Source organism: Plectrocnemia conspersa, unplaced genomic scaffold, assembly GCF_051122295.1.
Source record: "Plectrocnemia conspersa isolate PC_06_02 unplaced genomic scaffold, ASM5112229v1 ptg000006l, whole genome shotgun sequence".
Classification (NCBI taxonomy): domain Eukaryota; kingdom Metazoa; phylum Arthropoda; class Insecta; order Trichoptera; family Polycentropodidae; genus Plectrocnemia; species Plectrocnemia conspersa.
The window spans coordinates 23,775,937-23,801,266 of NW_028277170.1; the positions used below are offsets into that span (position 1 = coordinate 23,775,937).

Sequence of the window (25,330 nt, forward strand, 5' to 3'; positions counted from 1 at the left end):
AATAGTGTTCTGAGTCATCCTTATCTCACTATGAGTAAATTTGCTTATGGTTCTATTATAATAGTGAGATATGTATATTGTTAAAGTGACTGTTTCGCTATTCAATACCAAATGATATCTCAACCTTATTTTGTAAAATTTAGATAAACTTGTATTATTTTATATTCTAGATAAACATAAAGTGTTAATCTTCATGTTGGATTTTTATTTTTAAAGTGCAAAGCAAAGAAGTTTTATTTTATAGTGATAATTGTGTTGCGGCTGTCATCAATCATTTGATGATAACTTAATTGACAAGTAAAATAATATATGCAATATCAAGTAATGGTATAAACACTTTTCGATGAGATTTATGTAAATTAAGTGAAGTGTGGATTAGAGGTGGAAAGATATGATAAACTTTGTCATAGTCTCTCTAAATCGAACAGCGCAGTAATGTAAAATACAAATCTAGCGTTAAATACCTGGTCTTACACCTGATGCCATTGCGACCCTTACACCGATATAAATCATACTTATCTTAACTTGTTCGGTGTGGAGTAACGCATTAAATACTATTTTATCTGTCATCTGGCCATCCGAAATAAAGTTTTAAAATGTTTCGTGATCGCGTCGCGGACATAACATGAGCCATACAGTTTTTCAAGCACAAGGATGTTTTCGGTGATAGCTATGAGGAGCTGGGCAAAATATGTGTGATGGTGCTCATCTATTTTATTTATGCACCTTAACTTTTTTTAAATGTTTTATAGAATATGTATTGTTTGTATAATGTCTATCATGACGCATTAAGAAAACCTGTTAAATAATGATATTGATTCAAGAATCAAGGTACATGCTAATGATTTCATATTAATAATATAATCCCTAAGGTGAACTATTTCATTGTGACGTCACGGCAGCTTTGTTAAAAATCAAGTTATTTATTAGAAAGACTAGAATATACTTTAAACGATTACCTAATACACTTATAAAATCTATACCAACTTTAATTAGACCTCTTGGATGAATACGACTACTTTAGAAAGATATAAGCCAGAGGTTCAGATTGATTCTAACTAAATAACTACAGATTTCGTTTTCATTCAAATTAATTATACTTTGTATTCAAGATGGAAGAAGAGCATCACTTTATTTAAATTTGCTTGTATTTTAACTCTTACTTATATATATATATATATATATATATATATATATATATATATATATATATATATATATATATATATATATATATATATATATATATATATATTTATGTATTACACCTACATGTATTCTCTTTCTATCCATTTAAAGACAGTTGTGAATTTTCACACGGGGATCGTTTGGAAACGCTGGAAATTCGTCGCCCTAGTATAACCTTTCCAAATTTGCTATTTGACTGATGTTTAATAATATATTCGAAATAGTATAATATATTTTAACGTTAATATGTTTAATACGCCACGAGTACTATTAATAACGTTTCGAAAACTATATCAGATTCATTATAATATACCTGTATGTATAATTTATTTATTAGCTCCCTCCATTATCGAATATTAATAATAGTTTATCACAATATCACAAAACTGACTGAAGTTGACTTCTTAAAGTCTTAGAAAATAATAATTGTAAAGAATATTCCTATAATTTAAAATATGTATATGCGATTTTGAATTATTTTTTTAATGTATTATTTTAATTCACAAAACATATATATAATTAAAATAATATATATAAAGAAGCAAACAAAAAAATCATATAATATCAAAATTAAATGATACGAACTGGACCAGCTCCTCGTAGCTGACATTGCACAGGTCAATGTGCAATGCCAACGTATTAAGGAGCCGGATGGTGACAGCCATAGGCGAGTCGGAAAGTGCGGACGTCTTAGCCCCAACGAGTATCAAAAGAGGACGCGATCGAGATTCTCGAAGACAGCGCCATTTGGTAGGGACGGTTAGTGATGGACATTGTTACATAGAGAATTATATATTTTGATATTTAAGTACTTGAGTGTTTTGCATGCGCCACTGCACGCCAATTTAAATAGAGAAAAGTATAAACTTATTATTTAAAGAAAAACTTATTTTAAAAGCAAAGATTAAGGTACTTTTTATGTAAATCACGTGGGAAAAATATTTCAAAGACACGATTACAGGGTTTTTCATACACTGGTAAAATTGATTAATTATTATTTACTTAAATCACACAAAAATACAATTATATACGCCGAGATTGGGAAAATGTATATTTAAAAGTTTAAAATAATTTATGCCCCTTTATTTATAAAATCCTAAAGCAGTTGGAATAGCTTATATATAAAATATGTAATACTACACAATTTTTTTTATATTATTTATAAAAAAATATTTCTATTAGGTTTAATTGATTTAACGTTATTTTGTAATTTATATTTATATTATAATATTTTATCGATTATGCGAAAATAAAATAATACTTTTATATTTTTTTAAAATTATATATTTTTTATAATGCAATTGTTTTTTAAAATGGATTTTTAAATTTGTATTTAATTATTTTTGTATATTAATATTATTGCCATTTGAAAACGTTTCTGTCAAATATTTTTAGCGCTCTGGCAACATTGTCTTCGACGCCGTCTTGTTTGTGATATGATATTGAAATAATTCAGTGACTTTTAACATTTCTGTGTCACATAACAGATCCTATTTCACCTCAAGTCTTCTAGGACTAAGTTCAAAATGGCGGGGTCCTCTAGGGGATGCGGTAACCCTGAAGACAAATTAAGGAACGATGAAGATATATCAAAGGTTGGACGAATTTACCCTTTTTCCTATATTAATCACAATGTATATATAAAAATTTAGATATAGAGACGTTTATGTATATCAGAGAGTCAATAGAATCGATTGTATTTACATAATGTGTATGTTTGTAATGACATTTCGAGGAACAGTGTGCTGTCATAATTGTCTCCCATTCATAAATGCCAACACATATTCATACAGATTCGATGTAAATAGTCTTAATTTGTTTGTGTGCATATAGTAATGTATGTATTAATCATTCCAGTCGGCAGCTCTTAGAGAATTGGAAAAGGCTCGCGTTCGAGAGTGTCAAATGGAGAAGACGGTCAGATGGTGGACTGTATGCACGGCTGGATGGCGTAAAAAATGGAGCAAGGTATATTTTCTTCTGAAATTCACGAGGTTTGCTCATCGATTGCACTAAACCAATCATCAGCTCATATATTCCATGGCAATCTTTTGGAATGAAATTTCATGCATATTTTTCAAATATACTTTATATATTAAATATTATAGATGTAATAACTCGGCCTTTTTCACAAATAGGACTTAACCCAAAATGTTAAATTACTGTATAAATGTAATTATTAATAATATTACGTATCTTAACATGTAATTGCTTTAATATGATTACTAAGAGGTTGTAAATTTAATAAATTAGTACAATACAATAATGAAACATTTAATTTAAAATTCAGAGAATTTAAATCAGTATATTTAGAAGAAATAATTTTTAAATTGATAAATAGGAACCAGTACTGATGAATTGCATGTAAATATAATTTAAGAAACATGGAAAATACTAGGAACTAAAATACATTATTTATTAAATAAAGCAATATTATTATTTCACAAAACATTCTGTGTGAACAACATTCGGGATTCAGATAAAAACATTCCATAGAGACTGTATTACAAGTAGTAATAAATTATTAGTTATTGACCAAGGATACGAAAAAATTATTGGAACAGTTTTCTCCGAAACAATAGACATCTTATTATCTTTGTTGAATTAATATTTATGACATCCGAGTCAACGAACGAAGAGGCGATAAACGTATCATTGGACAAAATTATTTTATAACAACGAAATGAAGATTGTAAATAAAATAATGACCTGTACTTCTTTCTTTATAAATGTCAATCAAATTAAAATCCGTGTAGAAATTTTAACTAATCAATATTTTATTACTTATGACAATACATAAATTCTTCTTCAAAAGTTTTTCAGCCACTCAAAGCCCTTTTCATTGAATTTGTCAATAATTATGTTTGAAGTAATACAAAGGGGGAACGGAGGTGTGAATTTATATAATAATATTCTTAGGATTTCCTCAATGGAATGAAAAAACACCTTTGTGCATCAAAAAATAAATTATAATATAATATTTTGCTTATGTTTATATTATATTTTATATATACGTTTTGATTATATTTATTTAGTGTATTAAGAATCAACTATATCGGATAAATAAAATAATAATAATTTCAATATTGCAGCTTCGGCACGAAAACGAAGAGCTCCGTAAGCAAATAAAGTCATATAAGACGCAGATAAACGGCATCACACAAGATTGCGTTGCTCTGCACAGCAAACTGGAAGATGTCGATACTCACAACGTCTATTTGAAGAGTGAAATGAACAAGCTGCTTATGAAATACGGAGACGAGCCTGAAGAACGCGTCCAAGAGATTTTAAACGCGCCCGATATAGTCAAACCCAAAGCTTACACGTGCATCGAATGCCAAATGAACAAGAACGAAGGCAAAAACTCTGAAGAGAACTTAACAACACCTGAATTAGGTATGTTTTAAATGAAATATATGTATGTGCAAATCTTCATTAATTGTTTATATCGTTTTATTTAGAAAATCCAATGTTTCCCGAAGGCGATTTTAAATTTCCTATGAACGACGATGCAAATAATGATACTAAGAACGTAGAAGTGCTCACCGAGATGTTAGTGTATTGCATATATTACATATATTTTAAATTATTCAATTTATTTATATGCTATTTTCAACTTTTTCAGGATTTCTAAGATATTCTCAGAACTACAAACGTTAAAAGGCGAATTTGTTAAACACAGTGAAGGCACTGATATGAAAGAATTAACTGATTTGTAAGTATACAAAAATTACTCATCTTAAAATCAATTTATAAACTGCTGGTTATCAACTATTTATACCAAGAAAGTCTTTAAAATATAAATCGTTTGATCAATTGAAATACAATCTCATTACAAATTACTGTTTTTTTCTTCCAGTCCTGTGAGCGCTGAACAAATTTCACAATTGAAACTGTTTATGGTGACAAAACAATTAGAAAAGGAGCAATTGGCAAAGAAAGAGTTATTGAATAAGGTGAATATATATTTGTTTTTAGATGTCAACATATAAAAAAATACATTTTATATTGTGAGCACGTCTATATATCTGTGGCTTGATCCAATAATAAATGTCAAAAACAGTATTTGGTGATAAAAAGAGACCAAAAACTTGGATGTTAAATTTCGCATGTAACGTCTATTTCCTCTAATATAGAAAGTATATATCTCCCGGGTGCACCTTTAATAAGCGGAATCATTGTGGTCATTTCCTGATGACGATAAAAGATAAACGGTAACAATCGTTTACTGTAACAATACCACTAGAAGGTCACAAATTAATTGTATAGTAATTTATCAAACGATTAAGTAATTTTGTTTATTGAGATTAAGGATGAAGTCTGTGAGGCCATTGTAAGTTTAGCCGAACTTCGAATTCTTGGTTGTTCCGAATATGACGATTTCTGTTCGTAAAGCTCATTTGCTCGATCATCGCTTTCTTCTGGAAAATTATGTAGTATCCCCATATAATATTTTTATGTTTCAATTTCACAGTTGCTTTAGGCTTATGATTAACTCGAGAAAATTATCATAGCCTTTTTTTGTTAAATATTAAATTTATACAAATATTTTTAAATGTTTTGCAATGGCCGCATATTTTTATACTGCTGCATAAGAAAGGGTGGGTCCGCGCAAGAAGTTTTTGAGCCATTTTAAAAAAATGCTGTCACTATGAAATGGGTAAATAGAATTGTAAATACTTATGTTGGTTCATTTAATTATTTTTAAGAATCTTTACTGATCGTTTGATAAAAATTACTAACTCGATGACAAATTTAATGCTTACACCAGTTAACAAATTTAAAAAAAATTATAATCATGAGATTTGACAGTCATTTCTTATGTAAAATCGTGGGCTATATCCGAAAATTAAATCTAAAATTAATAAAGTGAAACATTTTTCAAGATAATGTTAAATTTCTGTATTTTTCGTTCTAAAAAAAAAGTGTTTTTACTAAATTAAAATTATCTCCGGTTCTATTTGGCCAAATGCAAAGTATTTCATATCAAATTAAAGGTAATTGAATTTCGTTTTAAACGTGAATACAACACTTTTCAATCAGATTATCGGTTTAGGCACTATTTATAAATTGATGTTTAAAAAAAATTGTACTGTTTATTTTAAAATACAACTAGCAAAAGTATGCTTCCGGGTGCACTTTATAAGCGAAACCATTGTGGTCACTTTCTGTTGCTGATAATAATACCACTAATTTTATTTGTAATTAATTGGCCTTGCAATAAATAAACAGGACTAAAAAATCTTTGCATAATTCACAGTGCACTTGAAAATTTTATAAATTTTGCCCAAAGTGATCTTAATTTATCTATATTTGCGAAGTGAAAACACTTTTATCAGATTGAATAATACAGAAATTATGTAATATCTTGAAAACTGTTCTACTTTTTAATTTCTTAACTTCAATTTTGGATTCATTCTGCGATTTTACATAAGAAATTACTCAAATATCATGAGTCAAAACCGCTGTATATTATCAAATCATACATTATTAAATTTCGAATGCATTCTATTTTTTTTTAATTTAACTAGCAAAAGTTTGCTTCTGGGTGCACTTTATAAGCGAAACCATTGTGGTTACTGTCTGTTGATGATAATGATACCGCTTATTTTATTTGTAATTGATTGGCCTTCAACATGCAATAAATAAAACATGATTAAAAAATATTCGTGTAATTCGCAATACATAAAAAATTTTTTTTTATAAATTTTGCCAAAAATAATCTTAATTTGTCAATATTTGCAAAGCGAAAACACTTTTTCAGAATAAAAAATTCAGAAATTTAGTAATATTTCAAAAATTATACTATTTTTAAAAATTTTAACTTTATTTTCGAATTAAGTGCGTGATTTTACATAAGAAATTCCCATATATTATTAAGATTCTATTATAATTCATTTTTTTTGCAAATACACTGGTTTTTTCTTAATATACAACTAGCAAAAGTATGCTTCCGAGTGCAATTTATAAGCGAAACCATTGTGGTCACTTTCTGTTGATAATAACAATACTATTCGTTGCGCGAAACATTTATATCATGGCAAGTTTTTGTGAGTAGATACTACAGAACCTGTCGTTAAACATTGGAAGGCAAAAATGAGCGAAAAAGACATGTTAAGTGTTTTCAATACATTTCAAGGATTCCATGAAATAATATCTTATTTTTTTTTATATAAAATATCAAGTCACATGTGCTCTGTTTTTATTTTCAACGGATACAATACTTTTATGTTTTTTTAATAATCCATTTTTTTAGTTGGATGCAGCTAATCGGGAAATTTCAACTCTTCATGACAAAATGGACGAAATCGTCGTTAGAAACATGTTCAATGATCCTAAAATTAAGGTGAGTTTTTATATATATATATATACCTTAAATGAAATATATATTATGTTTAAAGGTAATAAATAAATACAAATTGCAGTTAACGATGGAAAACCTTGGACTGAGCGACGATGAATAACACACATCCACTTTTATATAGTGCGATTTGTAAGCATGTTTTGGAGATCATCCTCCCGTCTCATTGATACTAAGAAACCTTAAAAAGGTATAACGGCATTCTTACCTGAAGAATATGTCTTAAAAATGAACAGTTTAAGGTGTCATTTGCTGGCGATTTTGCGATCAAATGTGTGAATCTGCGGGCGAAGAATTTCTTCGTTCACTAGTCAAGTGTGAAGTTATGATATAAATAAAGTTACTGTATGTTTTGCTCGCTATTGTATTTACGTTGATGTATCAGAATGTATTTGTGACATTTAAATCAATATCAGACATGTCTATGGTTTTTTGGTAAATGTAAATCAAATCATTTTTTTTTAATTCAGAACTCAAATATAAATCATGTTAGAATACAATTTAATTTATGTCCATAAAAAATATTTAATATTGAATGTTTCTATGTAGTTTATTTAAATGTAAATAAATGTGACATATTTGATATTGATTTTAGAACTCACATTTATTAATATTTTTGTACAGTCAAAGCTCAGTGATATTGCGTGTTTTATTATTAATAATGCGGCAAATTGTATTTTTGGTACAACTTTGATAGTCGTCACCTGTAAAAAGAAATATTTTTTAATATTCATTAAAAGATATGAAAAAAAAATATATTGCTTCATGAATGAAGAATTGAGTATACAAAAATATAATATTAATATTTAAAGTTATTTTACGTATGCCATTTATAAAAAATATCGTTAGCTATGACTGATGAAATTCAATCAGCAATTAATCAAATGTCTACCGAAATATAATGCAGAAGACATTACATAATTATTCAGCTCTAGTTTTAAAATAAACTGCAGTTTTCATATACGAAAATATATATATTAAAATATAAATAATAATTTCTATCCCAGAATTTCGGACTTTGTACTTATCGTTTTTAACATTTGGGTGACGCTTGATAAGATCGTATCATTGATGCTATAAACATCGTACAGCATGAACTGATTTATATGTAAAATTAAGCGCTGATTCATTATTATATTTCTAGAAAAATTGCTCTTAATGAGAGGATGTTATTAGCAAGAAGACAAAATTTCGTTCTGACTGAAATGTTGTGATTGAAATCCTTGTTTCTATTATATGTATAAATTTAATTTTTAAAAATAACCTAAAATCTGTAATTTATAGTACAACTGACCTAAAAAACCTTTAAAGAATATACAAATGTATATCATATATTAAATAATATAAATACGACTGGACAGAAGTTTCGTATTAAAAGTGTACCTGTATTGAATAGTATACTGTAAGGAAACGTTATGGCACTCCATTATATATTTAATTATGGTTTCGTTTCTCAAATGTATTTTGAAAAATTTCACCTTATTTTCTAGAATTTAGTTGGTCATATACAATATGTATATGATTTTAGTTCATATACATTTTTAATTACTCTTATACAATATGTATATGATTTTAGATCATATACATAGGCAGCCGATGTATGTATATGATTTTAGATTATATTGCACTGAGAAATAACGTTATTCAAATTAATTTTATTTATAATATTAGATGTGTATTTCTTTGAGGTACTTGATTAGAATGGTACAGTAAATCTAGCGTTGATTGTATTTGTAGATATATTTTTATGCGAATAACTTATGTTGATATTGCATAAGTAAATAATGGCCTAAAAAGTATTATTAAAGTAGATACAAGTAACACCGAAACACCTTATCTCTAACACTCGTAGTGTATATCTTATATTTATATAGCTGGAAGTGACCGTACCTGTATAATCTAGGTTTATCGCTACACAGCGATGATTACAGTAAAATTGCTACATAATCATACATGTCATATTAACTGGTATGTTAGTGTAGCTTTATAGTATTGACACATGTTAGTTAATACGTCATGTATGCATATTTGTAATATTAACTATATAATGTATAGCACCTATCCATTGATTATCTATAAACATATGTGTTTATTTACACAAGTATTAAAAAGTTCCTATTTACTACGTTTTGTTTTTTATGTATGTTTGCTGTCTATTGCGCCAATGTTAGCCGTTTTGAAAGTTATTTTTAGATCCATATTTTTGACGAAACATTGTATTAGTACATCAGAAATATTTTATTTAATATGTATTTATGTGTATGAATCTGATTTACCACATTCTGTGATATATTTTTGCATCATTTTATTTATTTATTATTATTAAAAACGCCTGTTAATTTTTAAATCATTCTTTTGAACAACTGACAGTTACTATTATTTTATAAATATATACAAATGTATATTTTTTAACCAGCTACAGTGACAGAAATTGTATTGGTACAGAATAATATTTAAAAAATAAAACCTATATTATTTTTACACTATAAGAATCGAATGTAAAATATTAAAGATTAAAAGAGATATTGACTACATTATGCTTTTATTTTGCATGTGTTATCCAATTCGAGTTTCTTATTTAAATTTATCGTCATACTGAGTGATCAAATTGCAACGTAGTGAAAAAAATTGAAGCGACTGGAAGCGTTGGATATATGGTAAAAGAATATTGCTGCTGTAAATAAAAGTGGACGAAGACCCGGAATTGTCGATTCGTCGGCGTTCGCACTTTTGGCTTTTCTTATGGCTCCCTTTGACGCATTTTTGCATCTGAATAATATATAATAAAAATATAAAATCAGATAACACAAGAACTGAAACCCAGAGACAATGAAGAATTTAGGCAGATTGAGTGTTAAAGCAGCAAGAAATTGATACTGATTTTTCAAAGTAAATCTTCTATGATGAGGCACTTTTCCACCTCTCTGTGTATGTTAATAAGCAAAATTTTCATATATGGAGCTAGGAAAAAAATAAAAAAAGTTAGTTTATAAATTTTTACAATCCTATTTAGACCACGGTGATAAAATATGAAATATTTTTCACTTACATTTTCGTTTATATCGCAATTAAAGTCTTGAAAAATAATTTATTGTGTATGTTATAAATAGTATTAGCCTTATTTAAATATTGGATTTAAATTATTTCAGGTAAGAGAATAGTATTGCTCATTAGGACGCATTGAGGAAACATGATTAGTCATGATGGTCTGATTTGTAATATAAAATAATTAAATGTAGAAATCGTTTATATTCCATACGACAATTTATTATTACATCTGGCAATACTGTTTTTATACGATTAGGTCTAAGTCGCGTACGTTGACAGTTTTGTCTACAGTGAAGTGCTAACAGCTTAGTGATAACAAACATAATAATTATCAGCGTTCGATAAATAGTACTTAAAGTGAGTAAATTACATTTTTATTTATATAAAAATAATACGTTAAATATAACTTATGTACCTAAAATAATGCATATTGATGTGACGTTTGGGTTAAAGGTTAAATTGCAGTGTTGCCATTAGTGAAATTATCTAATAAAAGCTTATGCTAACTTTGAACTATTTTATAAGCTATATTTATTATTATTATTGCTAATAATCTCATGCATAGTATATATTAAGCGTATTAATTAGAGAGGATGAAGTATTGATTAACTCTGGCCGCTTTCAAAGAATTTCATATAACATTAGTTTTTATACATAAACTTATACTACTTCATAAAAGATAATGAACATATCAATTAATATCTAGTTTTTTTCAATTCATAACAGTTAGAATATGTATCTAACATTTGGTGTATATTGTATAAAACGTACTGCCATATAAAAGACGGGAATTTAATAAAGTTCTATGATAAATCGATGGTAGCGCTGCGGTGGCGAAAATTGGAAGAACAAATAAAAATTTGAAAAATAATTAATTTTAATTTCAAGAGATGTCGTTAGATAAAGGATTTAATATTCCGTTCAAGCAATTTTCAGAAACAACTGTAAGATTCAAAAGTTGACAGCCACTAGGAACGTCATCCACGCCTTTTTGGAGTTTTCAAACACAGTGAAAGGTTTAATAGTTTCTCCGACAATGTCTATACTGTAGCAATATCCTGATCGAACAGCTTTCTTTTTTTTTCTTCACGAAGTTGATGTAACCATTTTTAGACTGTTTCGAATATCACTTTAATTTAGACCAATAGTAGTGAGCGTATAACATCAACAAAACTTTTTATAAAAATACCAGGATCGGCTTCATAACAGAGAAACAAACAAAACATAGCTCAAAGCATTTATGTCACACCATTGTAAGGAATAAATTTGAAATCTTATCTTTTGATTGCATTTTTTTATTATTAGGATGCCTCAAGGAACATTGGGTCCATTAGTCGGCTCGATAGATGAAGGAACGTCCAGCGCCAGATTCATTATCTTCAAGGTCGGCTCGTCAGAGATAGTTGTCTCGCATCAGAAACAGTTGGATTCCAAATCACCTGAGAGTGGATGGCTCGAACAGGATCCGCAGGATATACTCGATTGCGTATTTGAATGCATCGAAAAAACAGTAGAGAAGTTAGAAGAAATCGGTGGTCATGTGCAGGTATTTTTTTTTTGATATTTCATTATAAAGATAACTGTTAAATTAATAATTTGATTTGTTTATTCAGCAAAAAATTGTTTAAAAAGTGTCAATATATTAATTTGGTAACATATTAAATGGTCTGAATTTAAATCAAATTTGTGTCAGAATAAAAATAAAATCTCAATCAGAATTTTATTGTTCAGGGTTAGAATAAATATCAATTGGTTAGAAAAAATGGCATACGGTCAGAATAAAAATATAGGACGATCAGATTTAAGATATATATACATCATGTGAATTAAAAAAAATATTTTAACATTTATAAATATATAAATAGGCAATAAATTATTTATTTTAGAAATATTTTATAAAATATCTTGCTTGGACCTAAACTGTTAGACAGGTTAGTTGCGAGTAAGCGTTGATCAGAACCGTGAATACCCCATGAATAACTCAATAAATTTATTTAATTGTATATAGTAAGCGATGGTATTCGGAGACGAACGAAGCAGGAATAACGACAAAGCGGCGGCGGAGAACACGCTTGGCTTGTTGTGTTGACATCAACAATGTTGCGAGTCCAACTACACAAGATGCCTTTAAAGCATCTTATATTACTATGCTGACCATCTGTCGACATAAAACTGACTGTTAAAATACAGATCATACAATATCAATACTTACTAATTATAAATACTGACCAATGAACTGTAATAAAAACAGGCTGAAAAAAAATTCTGACCATCTGTCAAAATAATTTTTACCATTTAATATATATTCTGACCAGTCTAATTTAAATTCTAACCTATTAATATAAATTCTGATCATCTAATATTTGTACAAGTGTATTAACCTATTACCTGCCAGATTTTTTCCATTCTTTTTGGGATACATATTTTTTTTACTGTAAAATAGGTTCGGTAAAATATATTAACGAAAAAAACACTTCACCGCCTTCAAAAATATATTTTTATGAATGTTTCCAATTGAGGATCGTGGCATATGGGGTGTAAAATAAATGCCATGCCATGTAATGGGTTAAAATTCAGACCTGAAAAATACGAGCCTATTAATTTTGCTACATAATCCATCTACACATTTTCGTTGTAATGTTACATTTGTTGGACTTGTGTATCGTATAATTTTATTCTACACTAAATCTATAAATAATTTGTATTTAAACATTTATGTATTCGTTTCCGATACTTTATTTTTTTTGGTCGTTAACATATGACTTTCATTAGCCTTTACATAAAAGTACTCATCAATATATTTTTGTATGAAATATTTCAGGATATAGTGGCCATTGGAATTACAAATCAAAGGGAAACTACTCTGATATGGGACAAGGAATCAGGAAAGCCTCTGTATAATGCCATCATCTGGTCAGATATGAGGACAACCTCAACGGTCAACAGTCTGTTGAATACAGAGGCAATAAACAAAGATCAGGATTATTTCAAGGTATATCTAATTGAACTGTTTATTTATTTAATTTGATTATTTATAATAATTGTGTGCTTGCAATGATTTTAGTCTATCTGCGGGTTGCCTCTGGTTTCATATTTTAGTGCTGTGAAAGTGCGTTGGCTCATGGATAATGTATCAGAAATTAAAAAGGCGGTCGAAGAAGGGACTTGTCTGTTCGGAACTGTTGATACTTGGATTATGTGGAATATGCTGAACGGTAATTTATTGCGTATATGTATTAGCGCGGTTTTTAAAATCATTTATATTAAGCATTGGCAAATATTAGATCAATGATTGCCAAGATTTATGTGACAGTTGAATACCACAGGAAAACTTGGAACAGTGTTAAGGTTAGAGTTAATTTCATGTCAAGTCTCTGTGGCGTTGAATGTATTGTATAAAACAATTATGCACATTGTTGTATTACAAAGATGTGTAGTTATTAAGGTTTTTAATATATCTATTTTGTTATTGCATCGCTTTCAGCCATCGGAGTTGATCTGATATTCTTATTCTCACTGTAGATGTTTTTGGAGTCAAAGTTATGGATTGATTTATGATCTCACAGTTCTTGTGGCAAGTGGCACTCATTTGTTTACCTTTTATGTCATTGGCCAAAAGTCATTGCGACAACCCCATGGTCTTTTGTGGCTCGGTCGCTCCCTAAACAAAATGATATGTTGTCTTTTATTGTTTATGTGCTATTTTTTCTTCTTTCAGTTTATATAACAATGATTTACTGCTCCTTTCAGGTTGTTCTATTAGTCTGTTTTTTTTCTTACATATGAAAAAATGTATAACTTTTTATAAATTAACAATAATTTCACTATTCTAACGGGATATTTTTTGTTTCGACATTTTCAAGCCTAAATCAACAATGGCAGTGGAGTTAAAATAATGTCAGTTAATGAATAGTTGAATATCTACATAAGGGCGGGCATAGAGTAATGAAATAAATAGAGAGGGCGGCGTGTACTAAAAAATCGTGCAAAGAAAAATTTAATACGCTAATTGGTCAGTTACCCAGAGCGTGCGCTTACGCGGTCGGCAGTGTTCGTAACGCACATTCTATATTTTGCATTTATATTTAATATAAATGATGAAAATAATATTTCATTAGTAAATATTTCGGTTAGTAATTGTTAACCTAGAATGTTTTTTTCTCATAAAAGGTGGATATAACAATATGTCTGTAATGTTATAATAATAATTGGTGATAAAAGTAAATTAATAAAGAAAAATATAAATTAAGAAATTACAAATGTGACAGGCCTATTCGTTCGTCAAACGTCACAATGTCATTTTGTCCGTCGGCGATCCAGAATACGTTACGATTTTTTATATGCATCACCCTCTATTTATTTCATTACTCTATGAGGGCGGGTTATTAGTGAGGATATTAGGGCTGACATCAAAGTAGGTCTGAGATTAACGATACAGAAGCTGACACAAAAGTTCAACGTGTCACTTACATCATATGCCAATAGTTAATGATTCAAGAACAAAAGTAGATATAAAAAAAATAATTAACATGTAGAGAATAACTGTAAAATATATAATTTAGTGAAAGTATTACAAGTTAAAAAACGCGAGGACTTTTGGAACAACATGATATAACAGAGCTGAAGGACCTTTCAGATTCTTTCCGCATTAAGGGGTATTTTACGATGCTATTTTATTTTTAAAGGCTTACATTTTTTCAACAGTTCATTTTTATTAATAAGTATTTCTGTGTTTCGTTTTGCTTCAATGTATATGGTGCATTTTAGACTGAAGCTTTGAATGATTTATTCTTATTGATTATGATACATAGTACATATTTAATTAATTTAAAGCCAAGATTTTTGGACTAAAATATGATTATAGGTTTTTAAAGTAAAAAAAATGTTCTACAATATGTATTTTGTGTCATTGTAGTAATATTTTATTTATTTTTCACTTTAAAAATCATGTTTTTAAGTGATAGTTAAATACTCAATATAATTTATATATACAATATATCATTGTATACCATAATTAATTACTTGAGTATTTTATAAGTTTTGAAAACCTAGTTCTTTTGATAGTATTCAAATGTAAAACCTTTTGATTTGCCTTTTTCTTTAATTGAAATGAATGGTTTTACAAATATATTTTTTGTAATAAATGCTATTTTGGAACGCTTCTTTATCATTTATTATTGTATGTCAGCGCTGTCCAACTTCTCTTATCCCGCAGGCCATTTTTTCGGAAGCCTTTTTCTATTGGGAGCTAAAAAAACAAGTTTATTTGTTTGAGATGATTTTTTTTATTAGCTCATTTTTTAAATTTCATTTTAAAAACATGAATTGGTTTGCGGGCCGTAAAAATAAATTCGCAAGCCGCCAGTTGGACAGTGCTATTATATGTATATCTCATAATCTTTATAACCAAAATTGTAAAGCTACAATAAAAATAATTCTTAATAATATCTTTACGATTTAATTATATAACTTAAGTTGTTAATTGCGTCTGGCGTCTATTATTTAATCAACCTAAATTTGTTTGCTTGTCGATATTAAAGATTTACTGATTGAATATTTCAGGTGTTCATGTCACCGATGTAACGAACGCATCCAGAACAATGCTGATGAATCTTTACACTCTGGAATGGGACGACACTCTTTTGAAATTCTTCAACATACCAAGACACATCTTACCCGAGATCAAATCTAGCTCAGAAGTATGTATTATATTATTAACACTTAACCGGCGGGTCGGGTAGTATTTACCGATTTCGTCCACTGGCGGTAACCGGTGGGAAGGGTAATAACTACCTTTTACGATTTCTGACGTTTAACGACGGGTCCAGTTGTTTCTACCCGCAAACACAAGTGTTTTGTGATGACATATATGAATGAAGGTTTGTACTACAAGAAAAAAATCGTAAATTACTTTTAAAGCGTGACAAAGCTTGGCATAACAAATTTAGCCCATGTAAGACCGAAATATAATTTACATATGATAATTCACATAGTTCATTTTATTTACATAATTAATTATTATCAATTTTTTAAACTAGAGATATAATAAAGTAGAAAAAAGCAAATTTTATGATATTAATTATTATTTTATGCAACCCACAGATTGAAAACCATTGATAAAATAATTTTAACATATGAACCAATACAATGCAGAACATTTGATAAATTTTTGTTTTTTAATTCCGTTTAATTCAAAAGTTATCATATATTTTTGTTATAAATCTGTGTTGCGTAAAGTTCTCGCGAAACAGCCCATTCATGCGGGAAAAAAAACGACGGTTAAGTGTTAACACTTGATAGGAAAAACACGTGCACCTTATTCAGACGATTCTATTGCGTTGTCAAATCGTTAAAACTTATAAGTTTGCTTTTTTTAAATTGATTTTCTGAATTTAATTAATTATATAAAACATTTTTTTATAAAATGCATGTATTATATAATAATTTACACTTTTGAAATCAAAAACTGCTCTTGTATTATAAAAATAGATAATTTAATGAATTTTCAGATAAGAAAATAATAACTTTGATTTATAGTGATTTTAATTTACGCTTTTTCCTACTTATTTGTCTCTGCTAAAGTTCACGGCCTGTTAAGTGTTAATATTATTTTAATCCATGTGCTTAGACTATTAACGCTGAAATAATTGTTTTAGGTTTACGGTTCTATTCACAGTGGCCCATTGAAAGGCATTCCGATTTCAGGGTGCTTGGGCGATCAGCATGCTGCATTAGTCGGTCAACAGTGTTTCAAAGAAGGAGACGCTAAGTCCACATATGGTACCGGATGCTTTATCTTGTACAACACTGGCCCCAAACCTTACTTTAGCAAACACGGTTTGTTGACTACCGTCGGGTATAAAATCGGAGCACAAGGAAAAGTGATGTATGCGCTGGAGGGCTCGGTATGTATTACTTTTGTTTTCTCATCTAATTTTACTCTATGCGGACATTAAACTTTCTCATAAAATGTTATAAAAAATAATCTATAATAGATCCATGAACGCATGAAATATTTTATTTATGGTTCTAAACTTGGCTTATTTTTTATTAACAATTTTTTTATAGTGACTATTTCTCGCACACTTGTCCTTGTCAATCGTTTTACTGGCAAATTTTATTATTCTATTATGACTTAAATATACTCCATATCTTGGCTCTTATTTATAAAATCGCTATAGAAAATCTCAATGACTAATTTATTAAAATGAAATTAAGCCATCGTAATAACCCAATGTGTCACGATGGTCGATAACAATAATTGTATTACTTCAATAAACATAAAAATATGTAATATTTCATTTTATATTTTACACATATGAAATATTTTTGAGACACTTAACCCTTTGAGCGGTATCGTCTTACGTGCAAGGTTGTTGATCAATGATCGTTGACCATAAATAAAAAATATTTTTAATAATTTGATTCAATATAATGATTTTTATATAAAGCGTATTAAATAAATGAACATTTTATAGTAATTTTATAAAAAAATATTGAGAGCCTCTAAATTGATATAAAAAAAATCCACAAAAGCTGAATAATATGTGAAACAATTAACGAAATTTAATAATAGAAAAGTGTTAAAATAAATTATTAAAATATACTAATACAAAAAATTAGTAAAATTAATCAATAAGAATCCAGTGACGTCATTGAGGGGGGGGGGGCAGGTAGTGGCATTTACATGCATGTCATTTAATGAAATACCATAAATCTTAATGAAATCTAAATATTTAAAAAATTACTACTTATTGGCCTACTCCCCCCCCCCCAATGAAAAAAGCTGAAATTACTTCCCTGATACCAGATAACCAGAAATTCTAGGGTTATTCCTCAATGAAAATCTATCCCGAAAATGTTTTTTTATATATGTCATTTCTGTAAAATTATATCGGAATACATTTTCACTAGTAGGTACATATTTTTATCAGTGAAAATATAATATATCTGGCATATATATATTATATATAATATAATATAAATGTTACAGTGAAGCCCAAATATATATTTTTACTAGCGAAAATATATTTTATCTGATGCTGCCATTTTTTTATAATTTATTATAAATGCAATATGAAATAATAATAAATAAATAACAATAGAAATAATTATGGAAAATTAATTCACTAGTCCAGTTATTAATTTATATTTTTACATTTCAGGCGGCCGTTGCTGGTTCGGCATTTGATTGGTTGAGGGATAATATGGAGCTCATTATAAATACGTCAGAATCGCAAGTAGTAGCGATGAATGTGTCAGAAAGTGGAAGCGTTGTTTTTGTGCCTGCGTTCAGTGGACTATTTGCTCCTTATTGGGAACAAGAAGCTAGAGGGTAATTTTATTGTAATTCTTATAACCCAAGACATGATATTATTTTTAATCAAAATCATTAAAGTATGCAGTAGTATAAAATCAAAATCATTGTATTTCGATTTTATACTACTGCGCTATACAGAGGGTAGTTATTTTTAACCTTATTACCTTAACTGTTTCGATTTTTTTTAATGATTGTTTATATCATTGTTAAATTTGTCTTGTCAATAACCTAATTTACAATGGATTTGATTTAACGAAGTTATTTTAAAAAAGATGTGCATTCAATAAATATTTTTTTTCATTAAACGTATTGTTTGTGCATCACAATAATAAAAAATGAGCATTAAATAAATATATATTATATGTAATATGTATGTTAAATAAAAAATATTAGATTGAGTAACATTTTATTTGTAGTGTGCACTAAAACGACTGATTTGTGCATTAAAATATTAACCTTTTAAACGCCGCAAACTATTAGTCGTTATGATATACCATTGATACATTTTCTAAAAAAAGGTTTCAATAGATTTTGTTTTTGCTAGAAAATTCCCGGACTGTAGTGCATGGCCATAAGGTTAAAAGGTTAATATTTTAATGCATAAATGATTCGTTTTAGTGCACACTACAAATAAAATATTGCTAAATTTAATACTTTTTATTGAATAAAAATATATTTAATTGCTCAATCTAATATATGTGAGTTACAATAATATCAAATTTGTGGACGTTCATTAAATTTTTGTATTGCGAATTTCGGCACCACTCAAAAAGAATATTGCCATATCCTTAAATGAGTGATAAAAAGTTCCGAGGAATCCAACAAAGGATTACGATTTAATCCTTTATGATTTAGAGAAGTTTAACTTTATTAATCAAAACATGAACAGAAACAAATTTAATCAAAACATAATATAAAAAAGACTTTCTAATTATAATTTATTTCTTAATGAATCTGCAATTATTTTTAGTGTCATATGTGGCATGAATGAAGACACTGAAGCCGGACATATAGTCAGAGCTGCCATGGAAGCGATTTGCTTTCAAGTCAAAGACATAATCAGGGCAATGGAGAAAGACTGCGGAATCTCAGTGCAGAATTTAAAAGTATGTGTTCTAAAAAATGTGTTCCTTATAAAACTGCACTATATTATAGTTAATTTTAAAGGTCGACGGCGGAGTTACAGCTAATCATTTATTGATGCAAATGCAAGCCAATTTAGGTGGTTTCAGCGTGACGAAAGCAGGGTTAGCTCAGAGCACTGGTTTGGGAGCTGCTTTGATGGCTCAGTGGGGCGTCGGATATGGAAACGTCGACAAGCAACTGATCGTAATGGAGGGCGAAACCTTCTTATCGAAGTACACCAAAGAGAAGAGGGACAGTAAGTACGCAGAGTGGAAACTGGCAATAACGAAATCGACCGATTGGGTCAATTAACAATATGTAACTTGGATAATTCATAGTTGATACAAACATAATTGTGACTGAGAGTATAATTAGTCATTTTAAATCATTTTGGCTAGTCTTACTTATTAATATTTTTTTAAACTTGAGGATCGTCCCAAAAGTAAGCATTTAGTTCATATGCAGGTCAAGATAAAGTAACACCTACCTTTTTGTATTGTAAACATCTATAAATTAAAACTGATGAATAATTACAGTGCTATATAAATATCGATGTAAAACTTAATAAAGAAAATGTTATTTTACCTTAAATCAGATAATTTTTGGGACGAGCCACGTATATGTTTTAATATATAATACATTGTACGTATAAGCTTTTTATAAAATAATATTGATGCGCTAAACCATTTTGAAAATCGCAGACATGCACGGTAAACTTTTATCAAACAATTATTGAATAATACAGTAACCGAATATTGATGTGACATTTTAGTGAACTTTTTAAATTGCTTATATGTGAGGTTGAGTCAAATGAAAACATTGATTTATTGATCGATGTAGCACAGCGATCCACTTTTGTGCATGTTGCAAGTGCGGTGTCTATTTTAAGCTACTACTATCAATTTACAAGACAATAGAGCAGTGTTTTGAATCATTATTGATTCAACACTAAATCATGAATACTAATAAAAAATAATAATTTAATTTCAATATAAATTGAAGGTGCTAGAAATATTTTAGCGAAACAATCAGTTCATGATGTCTTCATTTGACTCATTTACTTAAAAATGTTGTACTATTTTTAATATAATAGTAAAATATATGGTTGAGAAATACAAATATGTATTCCTTATTTCACTATATTTTATTTGTGTTAATATAATGACTAAGTTAGATATGAGAAAAAAAGAATATGCGGCTTGGGGTTAAATTTTGTTTCGATTCTGTAGAATATTTTTTATTATTATATAATTAATTGATAAATGAAGCAAATATTACAAAATAATATATGTACCTGAAGAATTTTTTAAAACTGCAATATTTTGATCATCATGTTAATAAATGGTTACTTAATATACATTATACAAATGTATTATTAAAATAATTAAAGTTTCTTTTTAATTGAAACATATTACTCTTAAAAGCAATATTAAAAACAATACATTGTATTTTTTAAATATAAAATTAATAAAGATTAATTGTGATATGTATCTATCTATATTCTGTCTGATATATATTGAAACAGTTTGTCGGTAAAATAATCCAATTGTTGGAAAATGTAAAAGTAGACCAATGAAATGCTCGTTGCGAAGAACTGACGGCATTTCGGATAGAGTATAGGTAATTGATTATATAACTATGCTATTGATTGCCTTATTATGACAAACATATTGATCGTAGATTATTCATTCTATTTGTTATATGTTCAGTGATATGTTGTGATTTTTTAGTTCAATGTTTTGAAATTATGATTTTCGAGATTTAATTATTTATCAATAAATTTAATTGGTGTGTATTATGTTTATAAGATCAAATCAGGTGTTATTTTTCCCTAATATCAGATTTTATGTTTGAATTGTTTTGTATGTTGAAAATTAAATAAAAATATAAATTCATTTTAATAGTATTATTATCTATATGTATGAACCTAATGTTATTAAACACTTGATGGATTAACGTTTCATTGACGTAATTAATGCCTTGTAATGAGGACGGATATTGCGAGATAACGATTAAAATATACATATATGTATCACTTTTTTCGATTGATAAACGATGTTGTAACACCATTACGTGTAGCAGTGGTTAAGATCATGGACTCGTGTGTTTCCTCATTGGATTTTGAACCGAGATCGACGTGGAATAACGACGTGTTGTATCGATTACTACTGGAACATGTTGGTGATGTAAAGTAATGCTTAGAATCAGATGTATTATTTCAAATTAATGATATGCTCAAGTGAGTAGAATATGTAGAATTGATTGTCAAAGAAAATTTAAAGTTAAAGAAATTTTATCATAATTCATAAGTATGCTTGCAAGCATATTAAATGATGATTGATACTTTTTTTCTGATTTTTTAATGAAAAATCTTGATATAGACAAAATTGTAGATGTCATTCACACTGATAATGAAAAGGTTTTTGATAAAGTTTGTCATGCATCAATTTTAAAAAAATATAGCTTTGAGTTTTCACATAATAACTGACTCACTTCTAATAGAATAGGTTCTAAGAGGGTTTTACATACACTTTTATTATATGAGGGAATATAAACATTACATATTTTCATTTCTCACAAAATTCTTACAAGATATGTTGGAATATGATTCTCTCGAGTCGCGTCGAAAAGCGTACTTGATAAAGTACTTCTACTAGCTGCTGGTTAGGAATGTACACAATCCGGAGATTGCATTCTCAAGTATTATTTGAAGGGTTCTAGGAAAGTTCACCGATTCTGCAATTGATCAACGATGATATATTTATTAAAAATCATGAAATGTCAGTAAACATATTTGATTTCTTAATTTGTCATTTTATCCGTCAAATACATATTAATAATAAAGTAAATTTAAAATGGAGTGGAAAAGTATGATCTCAAATGTTTTATCACCTAATTGTTTCTTACATGTTTTTTTTATTTATATTTATGTAAACTATTCTCATTTTATTTTTTTATCATTGTGCAAATTTTATGCAATGTAAAATAATTGCACTCTACACAATATTTAAATAAATAATAATGAACCATATTGTGATTCTTTCTTCCTGATCAGAGCCGGCCCGAGAATGTTCAGCGCCTTGGGCACTAAAAAAACAAAGGTCATTTTGAGAGTGCTAAAAAAAGGTCATCGCAGAAATTTTTGACAGATTGGCACAAGAGCTAAGAAAAAGGTCGTCACAAAAATGTATAACCTTTTCTTTAGATGTCCTGGTTTAGAGTTTCATAATTAAGGTAAGCCTAATAATAACGATGATTTAACTAAGATGTACGAAACAAATAAATAATACGCAAAAATTATATATGTGGATAAAAGCATATAATATAAAATTACTACTAATTTAAATATATAATTTATTTAAAGGTTTTGGTGACTTTTTTAATTTTTTAAACATAGCCAAATTGTACGGTTCTTTTATTATCATTTTTAATCCATATTTCTGCAAACTTTTCTCGTTTTTGTTTTTTCCATTTTGACAAATTTTATAGTTCAATGAGGGTTAGGTGACTAATTTACCGTGTTATTGGGGAGGTATACTGTACATATATTTACATTTTGTTTCTTTACAATATCTTGAAACTTATTTATTTATTGATTTATAAATTTAGGAAAATTAAATTATTTTAAAGTTTTTTTTTTAAATAAATCAAGAATCAAAAATTAAAAAAAAATATGTTGAAAAAATTGGTGATGAACTATTTTAAATTTAATTGAATACCAGGATTGTTCCGAGGGGTGGGCTATATGGACAACCGCATATGGCGCTAATTACTCTAAATGGGAGAAATTGATTATATTTAACACGGTATCGATATCTCCTCGATTCCTTAAAAAAAATTCGGATGGCAGTGGCGTAGCTAGGGTATGTGGTGCCCGGGGCGATACTTAAAATTGCCGCCCCCCCCCCTATACATTTTTTACATGGTCATAAAATCATCATTTATTAAAATAATTAATTGTTAAGCTCTTGCTGTTCGTGTATATATATATTTTAGTGCATTTAGGGTTAAGTACCGAACTAGACGATCCCATCGCAAATATGCCGCCCCCATGCAAGTGCCGCCCGGGGCGGCCCGCCCTCCTTGCCCCACCATAGCTACGCCACTGTCGGATGGTATTAACAAAATTTTTTAAATGACCTATTTTCAGCTTCTGCAGCAATTTATTCTCCTCAAACACAAAAATCCAGAGATGGTTTTTAAATACAATTTTCTATGACGACCTTTTTAAACTCTCAGGAATTTGTCCTCCTTATTAAAAAATATGATACAAATGGTTTTTTTTTAGCTTTCGCGGCAACATGTCCTCTGTTAACCTTCTCGGAGAAAAATAAACGAAACGGATTTTTAACAAAAAAAAATTCGCGAAGCCTTTTTTTAACTCTAAGGAAAAATTTCCTAAATGACCTTTGTTTTTTTATAGCCTGGGGCGCTGAACATTCTCGGGCCGGCCCTGATAGTTACGGAAATATTTTTAAAAAATCTTACGTATTTGACGGATAAAATGACAAGCAAAGAAATTAAGTAGGTGATAATTTAAATAAGCAATATCTTATATATAATTGTTCTATAAAAAGAATTACATTGGAATATAATTTAAATGAACAAAATATAAAATAATTGTTCAATAAAGCGACAGTGAGCGAGCATTAGTTAGAACAGTGAACACCCCATAAACAACCAGCTGCAACGAATTCTTTTCCGAAGATTCACCTTACATAAGTACACAAACAATTCGTTTTATGAAACATAGTATTTATATTAAAATAATTCGCTGTTAAATACGTAAACTGGCGTTTCAAACTGGCGATCAATTGCATTATATATACCATTTAAAGAACATAAGTATTAGATAAATCCGACGTAATCACAGCTATCTGACATTTTAACCATCCATCGGATAGTTTTAATTTGTTCTCATAGTACTCACAATTGGTAAACTCATTGTAGTCAATACTCTATTTGCGTTAACACAATCAGTTCGAGAACTGATCCATATAAAAAATAAAGTAATGATTTTAATTTATATAAATTTGTTTAAAATAATATAAACAGGAGTAATGTAACCGTATCGTGTACTTTAAGGCTAATAGTAGGGGCATAAACGCACACTTTCCATCTCAAAGTATTTAATTAAATGACATTGATGACAAATGACCGCTGCAGTATTATTTTATAAATAATAATTATTTGGTTTACAACTTGTTTAAAAAATGTGTCCGCCAAAGTTCGCCAAGAGAATGTGTCTACGTCACGTCAGTGTTATTAGAGTACCGTCAAGTTTTGTT

At 28.6% G+C, this 25,330-nt stretch overlaps 2 protein-coding genes across 2 annotated transcripts; both read left to right on the plus strand.

The window, feature by feature from the left end:
* Positions 1-2,568: 2,568 nt before the first annotated feature.
* On the plus strand, positions 2,569-10,081 carry LOC148234572 (uncharacterized). Its single transcript, XM_088187683.1, has 8 exons — positions 2,569-2,783; positions 3,046-3,156; positions 4,281-4,584; positions 4,650-4,740; positions 4,814-4,903; positions 5,048-5,144; positions 7,445-7,534; positions 7,614-10,081. Exons 1-8 carry the CDS (start codon positions 2,715-2,717, stop codon positions 7,650-7,652), a joined length of 891 nt encoding a protein of 296 aa, XP_088043809.1. The 5' UTR covers positions 2,569-2,714; the 3' UTR covers positions 7,653-10,081.
* A 741-nt stretch (positions 10,082-10,822) lies between these two features.
* Positions 10,823-21,938, plus strand: Gk1 (Glycerol kinase 1). Its single transcript, XM_088188027.1, has 9 exons — positions 10,823-10,954; positions 11,903-12,143; positions 13,419-13,589; positions 13,662-13,812; positions 16,160-16,296; positions 17,254-17,502; positions 18,763-18,932; positions 19,888-20,023; positions 20,085-21,938. Exons 2-9 carry the CDS (start codon positions 11,904-11,906, stop codon positions 20,352-20,354), a joined length of 1,524 nt encoding a protein of 507 aa, XP_088044153.1. The 5' UTR covers positions 10,823-10,954; position 11,903; the 3' UTR covers positions 20,355-21,938.
* Positions 21,939-25,330: the final 3,392 nt, after the last annotated feature.

Excerpts from the sequence above, each read along its gene's own strand:
- LOC148234572 (XM_088187683.1), top strand. The coding sequence starts at position 2,715 with ATGGCGGGGTCCTCTAGGGGATGCGGTAACCCTGAAGACAAATTAAGG. Across the intron at positions 3,157-4,280 it reads GGCGTAAAAAATGGAGCAAG|CTTCGGCACGAAAACGAAGA; the intron begins GTATATTTTCTT and ends TCAATATTGCAG. Across the intron at positions 4,904-5,047 it reads ATGAAAGAATTAACTGATTT|TCCTGTGAGCGCTGAACAAA; the intron begins GTAAGTATACAA and ends TTTTTCTTCCAG.
- Gk1 (XM_088188027.1), top strand. The coding sequence starts at position 11,904 with ATGCCTCAAGGAACATTGGGTCCATTAGTCGGCTCGATAGATGAAGGA. Across the intron at positions 13,590-13,661 it reads AAGATCAGGATTATTTCAAG|TCTATCTGCGGGTTGCCTCT; the intron begins GTATATCTAATT and ends CAATGATTTTAG. Across the intron at positions 20,024-20,084 it reads TCTCAGTGCAGAATTTAAAA|GTCGACGGCGGAGTTACAGC; the intron begins GTATGTGTTCTA and ends TTAATTTTAAAG.